We start from the raw sequence: 21,924 nt of genomic DNA, 5'->3' as shown, positions 1-21,924 counted from the left end.
TTAAAACACATAATGTCTGGTAAGCTACCAGGGAACTGTAACCGAATACTAACTTACAGTCTAATTAGACTCAACCAAGTACTGTAAAATGTGTTAATATTTTGTGTAAGAAAAAAATACATGAAAACATCTATTAATGATAACTTACAATTTTCTTGAAAAGCTTCCATTTTGGTGCCGCTGACACAGAGCTCAAAGCCAAGACACATGCGAAGACGAAGAAAAACAATTTTCCGAAATTCATTTTTTATTTTTCTTTCTTCCTTTGTCACTAACAACTTATGAAGCGTGCTGCTTGTTGAATTGTGAAGATTCTTCCGATGTTCCTAGTTTATATTGCATGTTAATGACTAACATAGCAAACCACTTAAAATATTTTTGTTTCAAACTAAACTCTACTCACATAATAATAAAGTGTTTAATAGATAACGCTCGGTATGTCAGTCGTATACATTCGCTTTATGACGGCAACATTGCATCTGCGTTTAATCGTCGACCACAGAGTGATTAAAGACTTTATTACATTGTGAGAAGATCTATAATAGCGCTGCCTTGTTTTATAGCAACATAGTATTTGTTCGCGATAACCTGGTTTGAACGGGAACTCCCGATTCCTTCTGAACGACAATTCGAATATTTTTATTGCCACCATTATTTGTTAATTACGCTGAACAACTTTACAGTTGGGACATCTTGGCAGACACAAAATTATGTCTGTACTTTTCGTTTGTGTTTATTACTCAACAATTGGATATGAGAATGTTTTAGCTATCTAATTTAATATAGGTTTAATATGAATGTGATGTCAAATTTCTTGAATAATTAATAATAAATAAATTCGTGTAACCATCATTCAAGAAATTTAAAGGTTCTTAAATAGTAATTTTTTTTTAATTCTCAAGGAAACAACGTATGGTATAAGAAAACAGTCTAGACTAGACATACTCACAGTACAGTGGTACAGTACTAGGGAACTTCATATCATGTACGATGCAAAAATAATATTATTTACTACTACGCTACGTTTCATATTAAAATTCAAGCTTTTCCCAAGCAAATAATAAATTCATTTTTATATTTAAAGCACTCGCGAGCCCTCTAGCATTGAGTGTCCATAGGCGCCAGTATCACTTAACAGGTCAGACTTCTGCCCGTTTGCCCTCTAAGCAATAAAAAAATTTGTTATGTATGTTGTCGCTCCCTTCTAAATACAACATTTGGTAACCTTCAGCGATGATGTTCTTAGGTATTTAGTTATATGCTAACATTTAATTAATGTACATATCGCTTTGAAGACTTATCACCGCGAGCTTCAAGTTGCCGATTAGAAAACAAGAAGGTGTTCTCTTGCTTAGGAAGTCAAATAGGTACAAGATAAAAAGTCGCGCAGGTCGCAGCGACTGTAAGTGTTTAGTTTCGTCTATTCGGTAGAACATAAAGATATAACAGTTTTATTCAAAAATCTCATTGCGCAAAATTAACTATAATTGTATATTGTTTCAAGATTTAAATTACAATATTTAGTTTTGTTGTATCAGAGTTAACAAGATCGTTCATAGATTAGCGATAAATTACTCAAACGGAATCCTTATTAAGAATAAAGTTTGTAATTGTAATAAAAAAGGTGTTTTTAATATAAAATACTATATTTTTTGATGACTAATTGTACTTAAAATTGAGGTTTGACAGTATGTTACAGTATGTACTGTTTAAATACTTTTATACGTTTGTCGCAGAAGCTAATATCCCAGTCTTCACCTAGCTATCTTAAGCTTTTCGAGATAGTTTTGAATTTTTTGTATACTACATATACTAGTAGCTTAAGTAAGCAAAACCATCTCGACAACACAGTGATCGCAGATCGGCATTCTCGGGATTTAACGATGCCGAGTACGGACTTAATATGGAAACGAGGAATATTTGACCTATACAAGATTGAGTAATTACATATTTTTTTCTTTCTGTTCTTTTTTCACATAAGTGCTCACTTAAATATGTATCTTCTTAAATTGAATTATTTTTAAGTCAATATTAGAATCACCTACAAAAAGTAAGTTTGTTATTGATTTAAAGTTTGATATGCAAACACAAAAACCATGTAATTCAATTTTAACATTACATAATTTTAATATTGTATTAAATACTACGAACACTGAAGGAGTATCCCCCAAATTCTTCTACTTGTCTGATAGGAAACTAAATTTAAAATCTGCATTCATATTCAGGGCCTATAGGGATCGTATATAGTTTATTAATTATTGGATTTTTAATAGTAATGATATTGTACGATACGACTTGTACGATAACATAACACTAGAATACCTAGATAGACGAATTAAATTAAATTCAGGCATGACTATTAAATATTTATTTATAAATAATACTATTATCTTACATTACAAATAAATTATTTTGAGTATGTGGGCAGTAAGTACCGGGAACCTTATACAATAGAATCATAACCAAATACATATACATTTATACATAGGGCACAATAGTTATCTGTTCTACCAGCCACCGCCGATGGTGCCACGTTGAACTACATAGTATTCCAATACTAATAAATAGTTATTGGTAACTTGTAAATGAAAGGTTTGGTTTTGTTATAAAAACATGTTTCTAAAGTATGAGATCGTGGCATTGATAACGTCCATTCTATTTAATGTTTTGGTTTTGCATTCGTATTGTAAATAACTCCAATGTTGGTATGGCATCGATCTTCTGGTTTCTCTATTTTCCTTTGTAGATGGTTGCGGCTTCACCCACGACTTGTACCGCAGGGCCAGCCTTGATTAGACCATCACGAATGTTCTGACCGAAATGTTCCTGAAAATGTTTATTGAATTATGAGCAACCCATTATAAACTGGAGCTTGTAGATCTGATTCTATGAACGTTATGTAAATAATATTTAGAATAATAATAAGTCCAAAAGAGTATTAAATTGAAAAAGAAAATCGACTCATTTAATGGCAATGAAAAAAGTTAAATTGCGGTATAAGATAAATTTGAGCACGTAGAGCCAAATTAGTCACATTAAAACTTACAATTTTCTTGAAAATCTTCCACTTTGGCGCTGCCGACACCGAGCTCAGTGCCAAAACACAAGCGAAGACGAAGAAGAACAATTTTCCGAAGTTCATTTTGGATTTTCCTTTCTTCCTTTGACACTAACAAGTTTTGAAGCGTGCTGCTTGTTGTATTGTGAAGATTCTTGCCATGCGTCTACTTTATATTGCACGTTAACCACAAAAGTACCAAACCCCTTAAAAACAAATATTAATATAAACTCAACTTTATTTACATTATAATAAAGCTCTTAATAACAAACGCACGGTATTTTAGTAGTATTCATTTGTATTATGACGGCAACATTACATCTGCGTCCAAGAGCTGACTGCTGAGTAATTATTGACTTTATGATAATGTACTAAAGTCTATAATAGCACTTCGGTATTTTGTGTTAGATGAACTAATTTGTTCGCGATAACCTGGGTCGTCAGGGATCTCCCGATTCTCTCTGAATTATAATACGAATTTTTACACCACATGCTATGACGTCTAACAAATATTATTACTATTACATAAAAAACTACTAAGTACTACAACGTAGTACTTAGTAGTTTTTTATGGGCGAAATATAATTTTATTGTTTCGTTAAGACTCAAACCTTGGGCATTTAGTTTCAGTATTCTTATTACAGGAAAGAATATTCAAAATTCAGAAGAAAGTATGAAAGTATCAGTGAGCACGATCGTTAATGTCGTGGGACAAGGTATACCTAAAGAGAATAACAGTCCTTGTCTACATTAGAGTATAGTATTCTTATAAATTATGTACAACAATCAACGCAGAGTCGCAGTTAGTCGCGCTAAGGAAGTGCATAATGGATCTTATATCGACGAATGAGATATTTCATATTTCCGATTAATGGTGTATGAAAATAAATAATGATTTTACTCGCGTAGATACCGATGCCGTGGTAGTGGAAATTCTACTGCGTCGCACTATATATATATATTGTGTTATCATTAAAGTTCTATTTTACTTAGTTTTCTTACATTATAATTACTTCCTTTCAGATTATTAGATGTACACTTACATTCATAATTTAATATCCAGATTTTACTTGACAACGAATATATGTATATCTAATTCATTTTTGAATTCGTAACATCATTAGTAAATTTTCAGTACCTGTAAAAAATTGTATTGAAAAATTCTTGACTTCAAATAGGTAATGAAATAAGTTTTTTAATCAGTCCAGGAATTTTAAGCTTAGTATTATAAATTGTTAATAAGCGATATATTTGTAGAACTCCAGTGTCTTAGAACATTTGAGGCAGTTTTGTTTTGTGGCAACAAAATAATTTCATGTTTCGGAGTTCCGACTCGGGATAGGCCAACATACAATACCTGTATATAATAACTGTGTTGGCATTTTTTTTTAAAACATCATTAAAAGTTACCAAATATTGGTTGTGTATGCTGAAAATAACTTTAAACCTGAATTTTAAAATTCTCTATTCGCTGAGATGTTTAAGTACATTAATTGCAACTTAACAAAGCATAAATTAGATCCCGCTGGTACTCATGTCTGAATGGGAGATTCTTAGGACCTTTCACTTGACCGTAATCAACGAAGAGCGATTCGAATCGTCGACGAGTCACTTTCCGAGCGGCTTAATCCCTTGGCGTTGCGTAGATATGTTGGGATTCTCTACGGAGGAGTGCTTCGGATTAATACCCGACTTTTATCATCGTGTGTCTAGGCAGAATACCAAATTTCGACGTTCGTCGTTCCATAACTAAGCATTTTTGTAAAGCATTTAATGCCGTAGGAACCACCTTCCTATTGAATTGTTTCCAAAATAATTTGACTTAGGCTACTTCAAGAAAACAGGGTACTTATTCTGCAAAGGTCGGCAATCCATTAGTGAGCTTTACAGAGGGCGGCAGTATGACATAAGATAAAGTGAGCCTGCCTGTGCCTTGCGGTTCGATTAGAAAACAAGCCATTGTATGTTTTGGACAAATTTCTGAGATTCCTTATTGCCAGAACAATATCTATAACATTAGTAATGTTATAGAGAGGAAACATTTGTGTTTTTCTATATATGTTTGTAATGTTAATAACACTACAACACAAATCTACTGTACCGATTTCAAATTCTTTCACCATTAGAAAGCACATTTACCGACTGACAAAGCCTATATTACATTTTCAAAATAGGGATCCCTAACAAAATGCAATTAACCTAAGGTGTGGAAAAATTTTTAAAAAGTAATTTGAATATTATATTGTTTTTAGTTTTTGCGTACACGACATATATATAGTAAAACTTCTTTTAATGATTATATTATTTACATAATACGTCGTTCAAGTCTCTCGGTAACCACGATAGATACAAAGCGCTCGAAACGTTATGTTGTGTAAACACCGCTCTAAATTCACGTTTATAATTCATAAGTTTTATTTAGACACTACTCTACTACTAAACTTTTCACTAAAACATAAATTGTATAATGAATGTTTGTATTACACTCCGTTGTGTCATGATTATGTTGATTGAAGATTTAATTCGGAATAGTTTGTTTAGTTTATCAGAGCAAACAAGATCATGAATGGATAATAATTAATTACTTGAATGGAATCCTTGTTTAGATACAAATTTTCTAATATAATGTAACATTCCGAAATTTGTTGATTACACTGTATTTACAACTGAGGTTTACTCTAAATACATTAGGGTTTTATAAAATTACTCTGAGTTGCATAATAGTACAAAACATCAAAATTGGGAGGACAGTAACAGAACAGTTCTTCTAGCTGTTACAAGATCTCTCCGAGGCAACACAAGTATTGAAGTTTACAGCATATGGGAAGGTAAAAGAAATACCTAAGGTTTCGTAATTAAACCTCCATATAATAATCAAATAATATCATTAATAATCCAATCCAAAATGGACCAGAAATGTTAATTAACAATGTGTCTTAATGAAGTCAATTTATGAAATATCTATTTATAAATTAGGATGTATTCGTCACATTAAGAAAATTAAAAGGATAAAAGGAAAAATTAACATTTCAAACATTTATTTACATATAATACTATTATCTTACACTAAAATAAACTATTTCCAGTATGTGGGGCAGTAAGTACAGATAATCATATACAATAGATTTATAAACCAAATATACATGGCCAAATAGTTTCAAAAGCCAACGCCGCAGGTTCCATCTTCAATTACATAGTATTCGAATCCCAGCTATTATAAAGTAAATAAATAGTCTTTGGTATCAGTTACGGAGTAATGATGATGATATGAAATAAATGTTGTTAATGTGATATTTGGTTCTCTTATAAAACCATTGGTTGGTTTGGTCGAGGGATCAAGGTATTGAAAATCGATAACTTTCTTTCTGTTGAAAGTTTGGTTTTGCATTCGTGTTGTAAATAACTCGTTATTTTTGATACGGCATGATTCTTTGGGTTTCTCTATTTTCCTTTGTAGATGGTTGCCGCTTGGCCCACGACTTGAACTGCAGGGCCAGCCTTGATGAGACCATCACGAATGTTTTGACCCATGTGTTCCTGAAATTTTTTATTCATTAGTGAACAAGAGCCATAAAGTAAAGTATAAAGAGTTATTAAGTGATCCTATGAACGTTATCTTAATTAATTTCATATAAAACCTCAAAAAATCTAAAGAATGAGCTAATGCTAATAGTAGTTGGCATATATTTATACTAAGTCCAAAAGAGTATTAAATTAAAGAAGAAAATCTACTCATTTAATGGCAATGAAAAAAGTTAAATTGCGGTATAAGATAAATTTCAGCACGTAGAGCCAAATTAGTCACATTAAAACTTACAATTTTCTTGAAAATCTTCCATTTTGGCGCTGCTGACACCGAGCTCAAAGCCAAAACACAAGCGAAGACGAAAAAGAACAATTTTCCGAAGTTCATTTTGGATTTTCCTTTCTTCCTTTGACACTAACAAGTTTTGAAGCGAGCTGCTTGTTGTATTGTGAAGATTCTTCCAATGCGTCTAGTTTATATTGCATATTAACGACAAACGTACCATACCACTGGAAAACCAGCATTAATATAAACTGAACCTTAAATTTATTTTAATAAAGCTCTCAATAGATAAGGTACAGAGTTTTAGTGATATTCATTTGTATAATGACGGCAACATTACATCTGCGTTCAAGAGCTGACTGCTGAGTAATTATAGTCTTTATTGTAATGGATTAAAGTCCATAATAGCATTGCGCTATTTTGTAAGATGAACTTATTTGTTCGCAATAACCTGGGTCGTCAGGGATCTCCCGATTTTCTCTAAATTATAATACGAATTTTACATAACATGGAATGACGTCTAACAAAAATTATAGCTGGGACATTCAACCAAAATTATGTAAATTTCACTTTTCTGAGACAACAATTAAAAAGTTTCTAAAGAAAACTTCATGACAGCTTTCAGCCCATGACTTCAGTAAACTAGGTACTGGTACAGGTGTCTTTGATAAAAAGAGTTAATATCTTACACAGCGCAACACAGTAATACCATTTACCACTACACTACGTTAATTACTCAATTCACGTCATTATTATCACTTTTATAAAAAACAACCTATAGTTAATTGAAATCTACTGCTAAATTCGTCTTCGTTTAAAAATATAATTTTATAGTTTCGTCGAGAGTCGAACCTGGACCTTTTGTTTGATATTTTTTTCTATTGTATTGAAGTATTAGAAATTGAATGGGCAAAAACATCAAAATGAGTCCACCGTTTTTGTGGTAGGACAAACTTCTAAAGTCTATTGGGAAAACTGGCTAAAAAAAAGGGTGCCACTGTGTTAAAGTTTGTTTGCTTATAAATCCTTTATGGTAACGTTTATAGATATTTAAACGACATAATATTTAGTTATACGATGTTGAAAACGTTACACCTTTATAATGTTACTGTTGCTATTGATGTAATATGTATTCATAAAGTACAACGCACTAGGCAATATACTTATTAGGAAAAATATATCTTGTTTTACATACAAACAAATTGAGGTAAATTAGTCGATAAACTAAACATCATTGCAAATTCAACTAACCCAACATTTAAAAACGACAATGTCGTTTTTTGGCGTCCTAGTTCGGTGAGATTAACAAAATACCGGAACATAAATATTATCGCTAAGTACACTTTAGCTTAAATCATAAAAAAAAACTCAGAATTAGGTTACAATGTTTATATTTTAGATGTTCAGAAGTGTCGTATGAATACTTACATGAATCTCGAGTATTTTGTTGCAATCGACTTTTTATTTCGCAACTTTGCAAATACCTCTCTAGTATCAATCATTTAATAAATTGTGTTATAACTATAATTGATATCAAATAAATTAATAAATTTGATGGTAAAGTTACTTTAGGTAGTTCATTTAGGTCATGAGATGCTTTTGGTGTTGCTATATTCGTGTGTGAGAACCACGCAAATTTCCTAGAATTAGATACATTTTTCTAAATTAAGTGTTTAAAACGCTAATTGAACTTATTTACATAAATTACATAAGTTCACGTTTCATTATACGATGTAATTGGATCGACTTTGTTATTAAAGCTATTGTAAAAACCATACGTAGCAACATATGATTTTGTGATTTTGACATTACAGGTGTACCTAAAGTAGGAAACCAGGCGCGCGACTATGAACTAGAATAAAGAATTATCGACGATGTCAAAGAACTTTTTGCACTGTTGCATGTGTTATAATTTGTTATAGAAGAAAACTATATTACCAAATGAGTCGAACTACATCGCGCTGTGTGTATAATGAATATTTTTGTATTTAAATTATTGCAGTAAAACTTCTTTATCGGCGTTGTAAAAAAATTACCGTCACATTTGTCGGTTACGCGGCAATTTTTTTTCGTTACGCGCCATCTTCTTGTTTTCCCTACCACGGTTAATTCGAAAATATTCGAAGCCATTAATAACAAAAATATATCATAATGAAAATGATTCTATTACAATTAATGAAATTCTGTAATAGTATTAATAGTAAAAAGGTATAACGAAATAATTGTATTATTTGTTTCCATGTCTATGATAATAAAATACTTTTGTTAAACTTTATCTAATTTAACTTTACTTAACCAATTTCTCTAAAGTTGCATATATTAGATAATTTTTCCAAAATTAAGAATAAAGAAGTGTCACTTCTTACGTGTGTACCCTAGTACACGCACTCATTTTACATGAAACGTGTACGAGTTTTTGTCAAATAAAATCGGACCCGTCTTTAGAATAAAAACTACTTTTGGAGCATATAACAAATAATGTTTCAGTAATAAACATAGTGCTGTTTCCGAGATTACTTTTATTCTCGTGGCATTTCACTTAAACAGTTAACTTTTAGTGATGAACACTATATCTCATGATAGCAAACATCAAGTCACATTTATTTGTACAAATGTATTTCTACCGCAAGGTACATTAGTACCACTATTAACACGTCAATTATTAATTTATAGCGGGTTCTTACTTATCACATCTTGTTTATCCATGAGACTTAGAATTAATACCCTTATATTGTATTGTAGTATGTAGTACAGCGACTGCACATGGACGAATTATACAACCGATTCTCTCCGCAACAAATTGACTGAGGTCAAAATGTAAGTGGGGCAGGACAAGGGATGGCGCCCGGTCCGTCTTTTGTCTAACATATCTTCTATTATTTGGTGCCCTTCTCGCACCAAAGCGTTACATACAACGGATATATTGCATGAAATATAGGCGACGGGAACTATTCATTATATTTTTGATATAAAAACGCTGTTTGGAGTAAAAACGAATAAAAATTAATAGTTTTGTCACGTCTTATAAAACTCAATCCAAATTTTGCAAATCGTTTAAGATCCTAACAATACAATTCAGATCGTATACATTTAGTAATTGTGTGACTGATAATTAAAAGATCACTCTAAGCTCGAAGTCACCGAACAGCAAGCGACCGTGTGTGGCAAACATGTTTATAACTTATCGTTGACAAGAGAACTCAACCAGGAGACACTACTAAGGAAAAAAACAAACGTTGAAGCAGAAGCTGAAACCAAACTGAGGTACCAACTATATGTGTAGGTATACAATCAACAATGAATAATTGTATTAACCTTCTTATAATAAACACAATGTATAAATCAATACTGTTCCTTATTATTTTTTATTTATTGATCGTGTTAGACCTTAACACTAAATAACTTAGAAGGATTCTTTAAAATTCAGATATGACTTTATGTATTTATTTATAAATAATACTAATAATATTACATTACATACAAACTTACATACATTAAAATAAATTATTTCGAGTATTTTGGGCAGTAACTGCAGAGAATCATTTACAATAGAATCGTAAACAAATGTTTGTTATAGAATTCCAATCCTATTATTGATTAATTAAAAGTAATTTGTTACTGTAACAGACTAATCCCGCTGACACGAATAAACAAATTTGTAATTGATTTTGTTCTGTTGTTTGTAACTTGATGATAACTTTCTTTTATGTTCAATGTTTTGGTCTTGCATTCGTATTGTAAATAACTCCTTATTTTGGTAGGGCATCAATCTTATTGTTTCTCTATTTTCCTTTGTAGATGGTTGCGGCTTCACCCACGACTTGTACTGCTGGGGCAGCGTTGATGAGACCATCACGAATGTTTTGGCCCATGTGTTCCTGGAAAATTTAATTCATTAGTGAGCTACTACCATTATAAACTGGAGTTAGTAGATCTGATCATATAAACGTTATCTAAACCATTTCATATAAATATTCTTAGAATGAGAGAAAGAGGATGAGTTAATGCTAGTTGGCGTATATTTACAAAAAGTCCAAAAGAGTATTCAGTAATTACTCCAGTCGTCTGAATTAATGTCAGTGAACATATGGAATTAAATTGCAAAATCAGATTAGATATTTTGGGCTTAGACCCAAAATAGTCACATTGAAACTTACAATTTTCTTAAAAATCTTCCATTTTGGCGCCGCGGACACTGAGCTCAATGCCAAGACACAAGCGAAGACGAAGAAGAACAATTTTCCGAAGTTCATTTTGGATTTTCCTTTCTTCCTTTGACACTAACAAGTTTTGAAGCGAGCTGCTTGTTGTATTGTGAAGATTCTTGCAATACATCTAGTTTATATTGCATATTATCTACAAACAAAGCAAACCACTTGAAAACTAGCATTAATATAAACTGAACGTTATTATTATTGTTATAAAGCTCTGAATAAAAAACGCATGGCATTTTAGTAGTATTCATTTGCATTATGACGGCAACATTATATTTGCGTCTAAAAAGAGACTGCTGAGTTATTGTTGTCTTTATTGTAATGGATTAAAGTCTATAATAGCGTTGCGTTATTATGTAAGAACGTACTAATTTGTTCGTGATAACCGGGGTCAGTTGGGAACTCCCGACTCTCTTTGACACAGTGAATCCCTCGAAGATAATATACTCGTGGAGATAATGGCTTTTGATTGTGTGTTTTGTATGTATGTCTATTTGTTCCGATTCGATGTAAAAAGATATAGCATTAGCTATTAGACTTAATCATTATCAGAAGAAAGATTGAAATCAAATCATTTGTCATTAATTCTGTATCTAGTCTAAAAAAAATACAAGTATTGTGTTTGTTTACTAAATGTCAATATAAATAAAAAAATATATGTATAAATTTATTAGATTTCTAAAGGCTCAAATCAAATAATATAAAAAAAGTTTTAAAATAGTTATTTGCAAATTTAAAAAGTTAATAGATAAGATAAACTATTTGTATCTTTTATTCTATATTTAAACTTACATATATGTGAAAGGTCACCAATATATAATTGCCATAATAGGCAAGTTATAATAACAAAAAAAAATAACAGTCATGAATGACTTAAGTAGTTTAACTTTAAAATATATATGAATACGTGATTAAGAAAAATTTATTATATATATTATTCTATATTATATTTTTTAATAAAGCTATGCTATGTCAATAAAGCTACGCTAATGAAGTTAGTTAAAAAGAAATACATTTTTAAATACGTATATATATGTACATTTGAGCCTTGAGCCTTTAGATATCTAATAAATTTATACATTTATTTTTTTATTTATGTATTGACATTTAGTAAACAAATACAATACCTGTATTTTTTATATAATATATATAAATATAATTTCATATAAATATATATATATATATACGTATTTGTATTCTTGTAAAAAAATATATTTAGTCTTGTAAAATATATATATATATATGTATATTTTACAAGACTAAAATTATTTTTAATATTATTTTATATATATATATATATATATATATATATATATATATATATATATAAAAATATTTTACAAGACTACATTTTCTTCAACTGTTAATTCTTAAAGTAGCTTCACTAATGTGTATGTTCACTTAGTAACTATCAAAGTTAGTTTCAGCCAACTTTTTGCCAGCGAGTCTTTAAAAAGAGTTTAAAGAAATAAATCTATTATATGTAGCTGTGTGGTTGTCACGGAGATTTAAGGCCAAATTTTACAAAATTACGAACCTTTTATTTCCTATTAAACACAATTGAATTAATGAAAACTTAAATAACATATCTGCTGTTATTCGTTTTTGAACAAAATATATGTATCACATACATGTTGTACGGTTCCTAGGTCAACGGGATGCTTCAAATAATAGAGAGCTTATTGATTTACTCTATATTTACCACTCGCGTGTTACAATAGAATATTAGCGAAATAATGACGTGCTAATTGCTATGTACCGAATGAATACAATTTAACAGTCAAAGAGAGTGCCTACGTCTGGCTATGCTCTCGGGGTGTAACTCCCATGATTTAGTTCGTTATGAACGAATGTAGAAAAGAGTGCCTGCGTCGGGCTATACTCTCGGGACGTAACTCCGACGATTTGGGAAATCGTCACGCTTATAAGTGATCGATATGTACAGCCATGCCACGTACAAACATAGGAATTTGTCAAGCTTGTAAATGAGCAAGAATGTACGAACCTTGGCACGTACATAGGGATCATCACGCTTATAAAGTAAGAAAGCCTGAGTGAGCAAAATGTAGTTGCCTTGGCTCGTACACATGTAATGATTTAAAGTGTATAAAAACATAATATAATATATAACATACATAATTTACTTTAATTATAATTAATTTATATAGTTGAATTTCATTGTCTAACAACTCTAATTCCTATAACCTATATTTCGAAATGTTTCCTTAATACTCTAGATTATATTAACCACGATAACACTGCTTAACTATCACATTAGTCAAATTAATTCATATACATATTTATATTTACTACATGCACTTAATAGAGAGAAAACTTCCAAGCACTTCTGATATTCTATGTTATTGTGTCGTACTATAAAAAATTGCCTTTGCCATGCCCATTGCTGCATTGCACTGTAAAAAATACTGCTAGATTAAAACGATTTAACCGACAGTATTTTTTCCTAAGGCGGAGGCTTCCTTGCCTGTTCTTCGTGTCCGATCTACACTGTGGAATGTGGAGGTTCTGTACAAGTGTGTATGACTTAATGATATTTTTATTTTATTTTCACAGCATTTAATGTAAAGCGCATTGGTTTGAAGTCCATTAGAGGCAACTGTTTCATTGATAATATGAATTAATTAACAGGCAACAAAGCGCGCAGTGATGGCCTAGTAGTTTTAGTGTACGACTCTCAGCCCAGAGGTCGTACGCTCGTATGGTGGAGACCCGATAACTCGACGGCGTGTACGACATAGAAGACTGATCACCTTCTTGCGCTTTAGAAAAACACATTATCATCATCGTCAATGTCTGTACAGCGCCTTTTGGGTTCTTAGCATCCGCATGTATCTTTTTGCGTTCAATCTCGAACAGGTGTTCGATTTTTTCGAATTCCTTGACAACTCCATCCCACCAACTATTGTCATATAAAGTTCTTAAGCCCACATTAAAAAAATATTTGCGAGAATGTTTAAGAAAAAATAAATGATCTATGAAACAAAACTAAACGCCATGTTTTTTACAACCGTGTACAAGACGCTCATAGAAGTATTTACGAAGGAAATTTTTATTTCAAATGAATAGTGAAATAAACTTCAATATTAATTTGAAATAAAAAAAAGATTTTTTTACCGGATTTGTGGGTCTCCAGGTGACATGGTATAACATAAGTTGAGGTTTCTACCGGTTTGCCCCAATTAAAACAATAAAAATCCACACAGGTCCCAAACCGTCAAATTAAAATAAAAAATCTCAATTAATCCAAAGAGAATAATAAAAGAAATTATTTCATAATCTGGAAAATTTATTTAACCGTACTGAAGTGAGTGAGGGTCATTTTAATTACGGAACTTGAAAGGGCTTTTTGGTAAATTTACGTTGAAATATTCGTACGGAAATGTGACTGACATATATTTAATGTGTGTGAGTTGCAACGGTATATGCTGACAAATATTTAATGCACTTGTCTACTCAAGTATACTGTTGTAATCTAGCTTTATGGTAAACGTGCCATTGTCATCTCATCTGTCGGTGAAATTTGTATATCCTCATTATATACAGTTTTTATACTTGAATGTAACATCGTAACGTCAAATAAAATATCTATTCAGTTATTATTATTAGTGTTTACAGTAGAAAATCGTGAAAAGAAGCAGCGATCTGAGACCAAAAGCGTTATTTGTGAAAGTGTATCTGTCTGAACTGCATTAAAAATGCAATGCAATGCAAATTTTTACTAACAAGCAATCGCTTACTTACAGGCAACCCAATATGGAGCAATAAAAAAACGAAATACCTAAAGACGGTAAAGTAAAAGAAGTGCATAAATAATTATCTAACAAAAAAGAACACAAAATGTAACGTAACACTATCTATAACTAAAATAAAGTAAAATCCAAAGAAATAAAAATAATAACAATTACTTGTATAAATAAAAACGTAAAAGCTAATCCAATGGTTAATTGAGTAACAATTGTATAAGTAGCTCATAACGAGGCAGAAGAAAAATGATTAAAAAAAAGATTTTTAAATAATTTTCAAGACTGAGCTCGTATCATATCAATTGGTAATAAATTCCATTGTAGGGTAATTTGCACAGTAAAGAAGGAGTGATATATTTCAGTTTTATGAATAGGAGTTTCAGTAATTAAATTGTCTAAGGAACGCAAACCCAAACTACCGCTAGAGAGGACCATAACATTTTTCTTAAAATAACTATAAGTTTTTGGATTAAAAAGAACATTATAGAAAATTTGACAAATATGCATCTTACGCCGCAGTCGAATTAAGTTTTATTCGGAACTTCGAAATATGATCAAATTTACGAAGTCCAAATATGAATCTGATGCAAACATTTTGTAAGCGCTCGTATCAAGCTGCAACTCAGTTAAATCCGGATAACACACATCAGCGTAATAGAAAGTAGAAGAGAATGAGAAAGATACATTTTAGTAGCGATAGGCAAAAAATTACGTCACCTTTTATGTGCGTGAGAAAAAGAAAGGGTCCTCATGCTCCGTTCCTTAATTTGGGACTGTCAAGACAGGGTTGTTTCCAAAGTAATCTCCGGGTTCTCTAACAGTGGCGCAAAATGGAACGACAGTAATCGCTTTAATAATCAAGGGTAAAGTTGACCAATTTATTCTTATGATGCACTGATGAGGGTTAATCTGAAGACCATACGATTTACTCCATTCAACTTTGTCTAAATCAAAGTTTGCCATCTATAGCAGAGGGCAATTCATTGAAAGTAGACTGATTGTAAATTTGAAGGTCATCAGCATAAAAATGAGAGTTGGAAGAAAATTCAGCGATAATACAATTTCTTGAGAGAGAAAAGAGGAGAAGAATAGGAGAAAGATACCACCCTACAGTACGCCAGCAGAAACATGAGACCAAGACGAAAAGCTGTGGGTACATTTGATTCGTTGCTGGCAATCGGACCTTTTAAACCAATTAATCACTGATATGGACATATTAATAGAAGAGAGCAATGCAAGAGGAACATCAATGGTTCGAATTACAGTAATTACTAAAGTCAAGTAAGGTAAGTGTTGTGAGTTTTTAAATATCCATGCCACGCCTAATGTCATCTATAATTTTAGTGAGTGTAGTAGCCGTACTGCCTATGTCGAAAACTGGTTTGAACATTATTAAGAATGGTGTGTTTGTTGAGGTAGCTAACTGCTGATGAAGAATACGTTCAAGAACCGTAGAAAGGAAAGGTAAGATGGAAATAGGACGAAAATCAGAATAGGGCTGAAACTGTCTTAAAGGTTGTTCTTTCTATTTAGGTAGATAGGTTCTTATTAGGTTGTGGCTTAAAGTTTTAGTTTGAATAAATGAAATGAATTTTGCATTTAATTGAGTTTGATTCCAAGTTTGAACTTTAAAAACAATCGTTTAAAAAATAGTTCGGAAAAAAGGAGCATCTTAATGATATTTTCTAAATTATATAAATGATGAAAATAAAACTTTTAATGGCATATAACACAAATATTTAATAATTTATTCTATCCTCAACCCTTGACTATTCCAGAAGCTTGTCCGACTACGGCAACAGCTGGCCCTGCCTTTATTAGTATCCATTTCGGACATTGCGGCCCACTTTTTCCTGGAAAATTATATACAAGTTGAGCAAAAACATTAGCTTTAAAATTGGTATAGCATTTGAAGATGATAAAGAGAGTTGTCAGTCCCACGATGAATGGTCTCATGTAAGTGAATTTTTTATATAAAAAATAACAGGAATATAAATATAAATTACTGAAGCCATATTTTCCTAATTCATTGCTTATATGTTTAAAAATAAAAACAAATTACAAAGTATTATTGAAATTGTCTTAACTTTTAAAAAACTAAATATCACTTTGATAGGAGTGTTTATTAATCATCAGTGACTTTAACAGGTATGTGTGCAACATAAACCTATGTTACCATCACATCCATTAACTTTACCTATAAAGTGTTTATAATAAGGCCCTTACATATGAAATTGTCTTTTTGTATGGGAGCACTTTTGGTGGTTTGGATGCCCTATCAAGGTTGAATTTTTTACCCTGCAAAAACTTTCGAAAAGAATGTATTCTGGTGGCTTAAGGTCCGGAGAAAACGGTGGATGTCTTAGACATTCCAATTCAAGCTCCTCTAATTTCGTAGCAGTCTGTTGTGTAGTGTGTTGTCTTAAACGATTGACCAGCCTTGGTTGTTTAGTAGCTAGCTTATTCATCGTGGTTTGCAGTTGCTGACAATAGGCTGCCGTAATCGTCTAGGCAGACTAAAAAAAAGCTATAGTGAACGAACCCAGCACTAGTCCACCAAACACTCAAAATAACTTATTCTGAGTCAATTTTCACTTGGCGCACGATTGGCTGGTGCGACTGAATTCAGCCATTGCGATGAACGCTTCCAATGATCGTACAGGATCCTCTTTTCATAACAGGTAATGATTCGATTAAAAATCTCTTCATTATTGTGCCGGTTTTTGGTCTCTGGCCACCCACGGGGCTTGTTCTGCAGGTCGAAATTTCCAGAACGAAATCGTTGGAACCAAAAACGCACTTAGTTTTCTCTTGCGACACTGGTGCCAACGCCATCATTAATCCCTCGAGACGTTTCTGCAGCACAGGTGCCCGGTGGAACTCAATTAAATTTAAATTTTATAAATAGAGTAACGCAAAGGAAAAGACATAAAACGGGAAAATGAAATTAATCATGTTTTTCGAAAAACAAACGACGAGTAAATTGATGTAAAATATTGAATTTGGAATTCCAAACGACAACAAGTCAATTTCATACGAAGGAACCTAATAATATCCCTAACCTATCTAGTAATAAAATAAAAATGAGTAAATCCAATACATAAAATCAGTACTAACTTACGATTTTCTTTAAAACCTTCCATTTTGGACTTGCTTGTACGCTTACTAGTAATAGGAAAGCGAAAACAAAGAAAAATATTCTTGAAAAATTCATTTCGACGGTCTGTTTACTCTTTCTGATGAGCGTCACGAATTCTTCAGTTTAAATAGTACATACAGAACGTAAATAAAAATACACTTGAGATAAAACATACATAGAATATTCGACCTTATGTTATTAAACAATAAATTGTCGACATAGATAAGTGTTAGTGATAAAAGTGATTCCCCAATTGCGGTAGTTTAGGAATGATGGTGAATAACTAAGAAATTAGTATAGTTCAGTTTTTTAACCCTATGTCTTAAATATGTATGCTTTAGATTGATACTTGGTGAGAAAAACGTTTTTTTAAAGATTGGGCGATAAATGAGCCCAAAAGGGCAGTCATGGACATCCATTTTAGTGGGTGCGATGCCGGCCTTATAGAGAGGAGTACATTTCATGCTCTTTTTTTAAATTGTTAGTCCGGGAGTCGATTCCACACTGCACTAGTTCGCCTAAAAATGACTGGTAAAGCAGACCGTGGAAGACTTGATACGGCTCGTACGGCAGGTCATCCCAAAAAACTCTTTAGAACACTCTTCATAGTAAATTTACAAAAAAGGTTTTTAAAAGGTATGTCTCCCTTTTTTATGACTCATAACTGTATCGAGTTGTAAATAGAACATATTTGGATAGTATGTATAGTGTTATATTTTATTTATAGTACATAAAATAGAACACAATTTGTGAAGGAAGGAAGGTGAACAGTTCTTCCAACCCAAATCCTCGACCAGTATAACCACAGACGTTTAGACTAACGCAAGATACCTGACAATTCAAGTTGTTAACAGCCAAACATTAGTAATGCCTTCTTCTTTTTCAGATTCTGTGAATATCATTAATGCAAGTAAAACCACGCGTTTAGCCTTTAAGAAATGTAATCAACGTCAGGTCAGGTACAAGTTTGCCCCCGTACGTGATAAGAATCAAATTTACTGGATATTAGCTGTTCCGAGAATTAATAGTGAATAACTGAAGTCTTATTATAATTATACTTGTTTTACTCTGCTTATATTTCATACACTACAACAGACATACAAAATCAAACTAAAAAAACCTTTTAATCGTAAATGATCTGAACTATTCTCGAATCCACTTTAAGACTCATCAATATCGCTCCACCCATTTATTGCATTACGGCTTTGTCGGGAAAGATTTGATCCTCTTGGTCACGGTATTGTTAAAGATAATATCGGTACGATAAGCTTAAAGAAACTTGAAATAAACACATCAACAGATCAACTTCAATACTTCAAATTGTCAAAATTTAATACCATACCATTTTTAACAAATGAACGGCTAGACTGATGTTCAGCCTGTTTTTTAGTTTATCTGCTTGTTGCTTTTTGTTATACCACGTTTTATGTCAAGTCCCACGGAAACAGGATTCCGGTATATCTATTGGTATAGATAATTTGCACTGTTTAGTACAAACTAAATTCTAATAGTAAAGCTGTATTTGATGGTCCACTTCGACTGATAATGTATATAAGTATATGATAATTTTAGAGTAGTACAAAGACATACAATTCTTCGTATATATAATAATAGTAGTCGAGCCAATAGTGTATTCAAATTATCCTTTTAAGATAACCAAGTTCTGCTCGAATGTCCTAATGCGGTCACATCCGAACCAATTCGACACAGGCCAGGCCTCTGGCATTGAGACTGTACAAAGACGGTGGTATCACTTAACATCATTTGTGCCTCCTGCCTGTTTGCCCCTGTTCTACAAAATAAAAACCTTCGTGACTGCGTTAGTAACTTTAGAATACTCATCAACAGTTCCAAGGGTCAGATTCAGTCACGAGCTAAACATGCCTTCCGTAGGATAAATACTAACCACCAATATTTTAACCCGTATCTGTTTGTTCGAAATACGTAATTTCGATTTAATAATTTTTGATGAGGGTAATCCCAAATATTTTTTCTCGGCCGATCGACACATTTATCAGTTGAGTCATTGTTGAGATTTACTCGGATAACGTTAGACACATTTTTATTTTGATATATACTTTTTGTTAGTTATAATTGATAAGAAAATATTGTAACGAGGTTTGTACTCAGGACTTATTATTCTTGTATAAGATTGTGTATCGACGGCCACCGAACCGTTCTTTGTGGTACACTGTTTTTATATAATATACAGATCTGTTTTTATATAGGTATATATTATGCCTCTCGTGTCGCGTGACTTTAACCGTATGTTATTCCTATATGATCCATAGAAATATTTTGAAATGAATGTGATGTATTCTCATATATTAATTACTGACTCATTGCGGAAACATAAACCATGATTAATTAACGCAATTAATGATTCGAGTACCAATTATTCATTATCAATATAATACAGTAAACCCCCGAGCCTTTACAAAATTACTCACACACACACACAGTATTTATATAAAATTTGTTTAGTTTCAAAGTTCTTAGTTTATATAAGTCCATTTGTTTTGTAAAGTATTTCGTATATAGGTAGATGATCCACGGAACACTAACTGGTTACCCAACACAGGGACATCCCAAGTGTGGAGACAAACGTATGTATTTTTGTAACGTATGCTTTTTTTAAAATAAATAATATTTATTTTTAACCAACAAAATGTAGATAAGCGTTAGAAATAAAATTTAACGCCTGGTAAAATATTTTGCTTATATTTGTTTACCACATCATTGTGCAATTTATTTGACAAATAAATAAAGAATTGCCGAACAAATACTTGTTGTCCGCTGGTATTAAGTATATAAAAACATTACATAACACAATATATAAGTATACAATTGATAAGTATTTGCATTCTGTTATTTTATTAATACATCAATTGATTGATAAATAATAAGATAACTCTTTATCAGACTCTTAATTCTATTTGACATCTAAACACATATCAATGTATTTATTTAAAAAAATAGGCCTTACACGCCTCTTTAATGTTGATCTATTATTTGATGCAAGTTAGTGTGCACATAGAAATGCCTGCTAAGTTTGAACACATGACCTCAGGGTTAAGTATTCTTGCGCCAATAATAGAAGTAATGCTTCAACAGTAAAAACTATGGGTGTTTATTTTGTAAAGTATTTCCGTGCGGCTTGATCCCTTGGCGTTGCGTAGAGATGTTGGGTCTCTCTGCATCTTCTACCGCATTTACCATGGGGAGTGTTCAGAAGAGTTTTTCGGTCTAATACCCGCAGCTGAGTTTCAGTATCGGACGTCAAGGCAAATTACAAAATACCATCCGTATCACCTCGACATCCGTCGTACCACAACTGACCTTTTTCTAAAGCAGTTTTTGCCACGCACCACCACTATGTGGAACCAGCTGCCCACTGAAGTATTTCCGAACCAATTCGACTTAGGGTCCTTCAAGAAAAGAGCGTACCAATTCTTGAATGGCCGGCAACGCACTTGCGAGCCTTCTGGCAATGTGAGTGTCCATGGGCGACGGTATCGCTTAACATCAGGTGAGCCTCTTGCCCGTTTGCCTGCTATTACATTTAAAACTTTTTTTTATCCTGCACCTTCATGGAAATCAAAGGCAACAGGCAAGATTTTATAAAATTATAATATACTTGTTATTTTTTAAATATGCTATATAATATATCGAGTAGGTTTTTTATATTCTTTGAATCTTTTATTAACGGCATATGAATAAGAATGTGACGAGAGCGGACTAATTGAATGAATCAGGCATTTAAAATGAAAGCACAATTCATACAATACCATGCCTCGTTTTTGTTATCGAATCGTCACCTCTTACAATGCATTTAAATTTTGTTAGTACAACGTTAATACGCCAATAATTTAACTAAAAGCAACAAAATATAAGTAGTGATGAGTATTTTTTTCAACTGTAATAAGGTTATAGCAGTGTTG

At 32.1% G+C, this 21,924-nt stretch overlaps 1 protein-coding gene across 1 annotated transcript; it reads right to left on the bottom strand.

Annotated features, from left to right (window-relative positions):
* Window positions 1-6,443: 6,443 nt before the first annotated feature.
* LOC123720535 (cecropin-like) lies at window positions 6,444-7,026 on the bottom strand. The gene is made up of 2 exons (XM_045677190.1): window positions 6,876-7,026; window positions 6,444-6,595 (listed from the first exon to the last, which is right to left on the bottom strand). Exons 1-2 carry the CDS (start codon window positions 6,969-6,971, stop codon window positions 6,500-6,502), a joined length of 192 nt encoding a protein of 63 aa, XP_045533146.1. The 5' UTR covers window positions 6,972-7,026; the 3' UTR covers window positions 6,444-6,499.
* Between the last annotated feature and the right edge of the window lie 14,898 nt (window positions 7,027-21,924).

Source organism: Pieris brassicae, chromosome 2 (genome assembly GCF_905147105.1).
Source record: "Pieris brassicae chromosome 2, ilPieBrab1.1, whole genome shotgun sequence".
In the NCBI taxonomy this organism is placed as follows: domain Eukaryota; kingdom Metazoa; phylum Arthropoda; class Insecta; order Lepidoptera; family Pieridae; genus Pieris; species Pieris brassicae.
This window is presented reverse-complemented; position numbering and strand designations above follow the sequence as displayed.

Bases quoted from the DNA above. Each gene is read 5' to 3' on its own strand.
- LOC123720535 (XM_045677190.1), bottom strand. From the start codon at position 6,971: ATGAACTTCGGAAAATTGTTCTTTTTCGTCTTCGCTTGTGTTTTGGCT. The intron at 6,596-6,875 runs GTAAGTTTTAAT...AAAAAATTTCAG, and splicing joins GGAAGATTTTCAAGAAAATT to GAACACATGGGTCAAAACAT.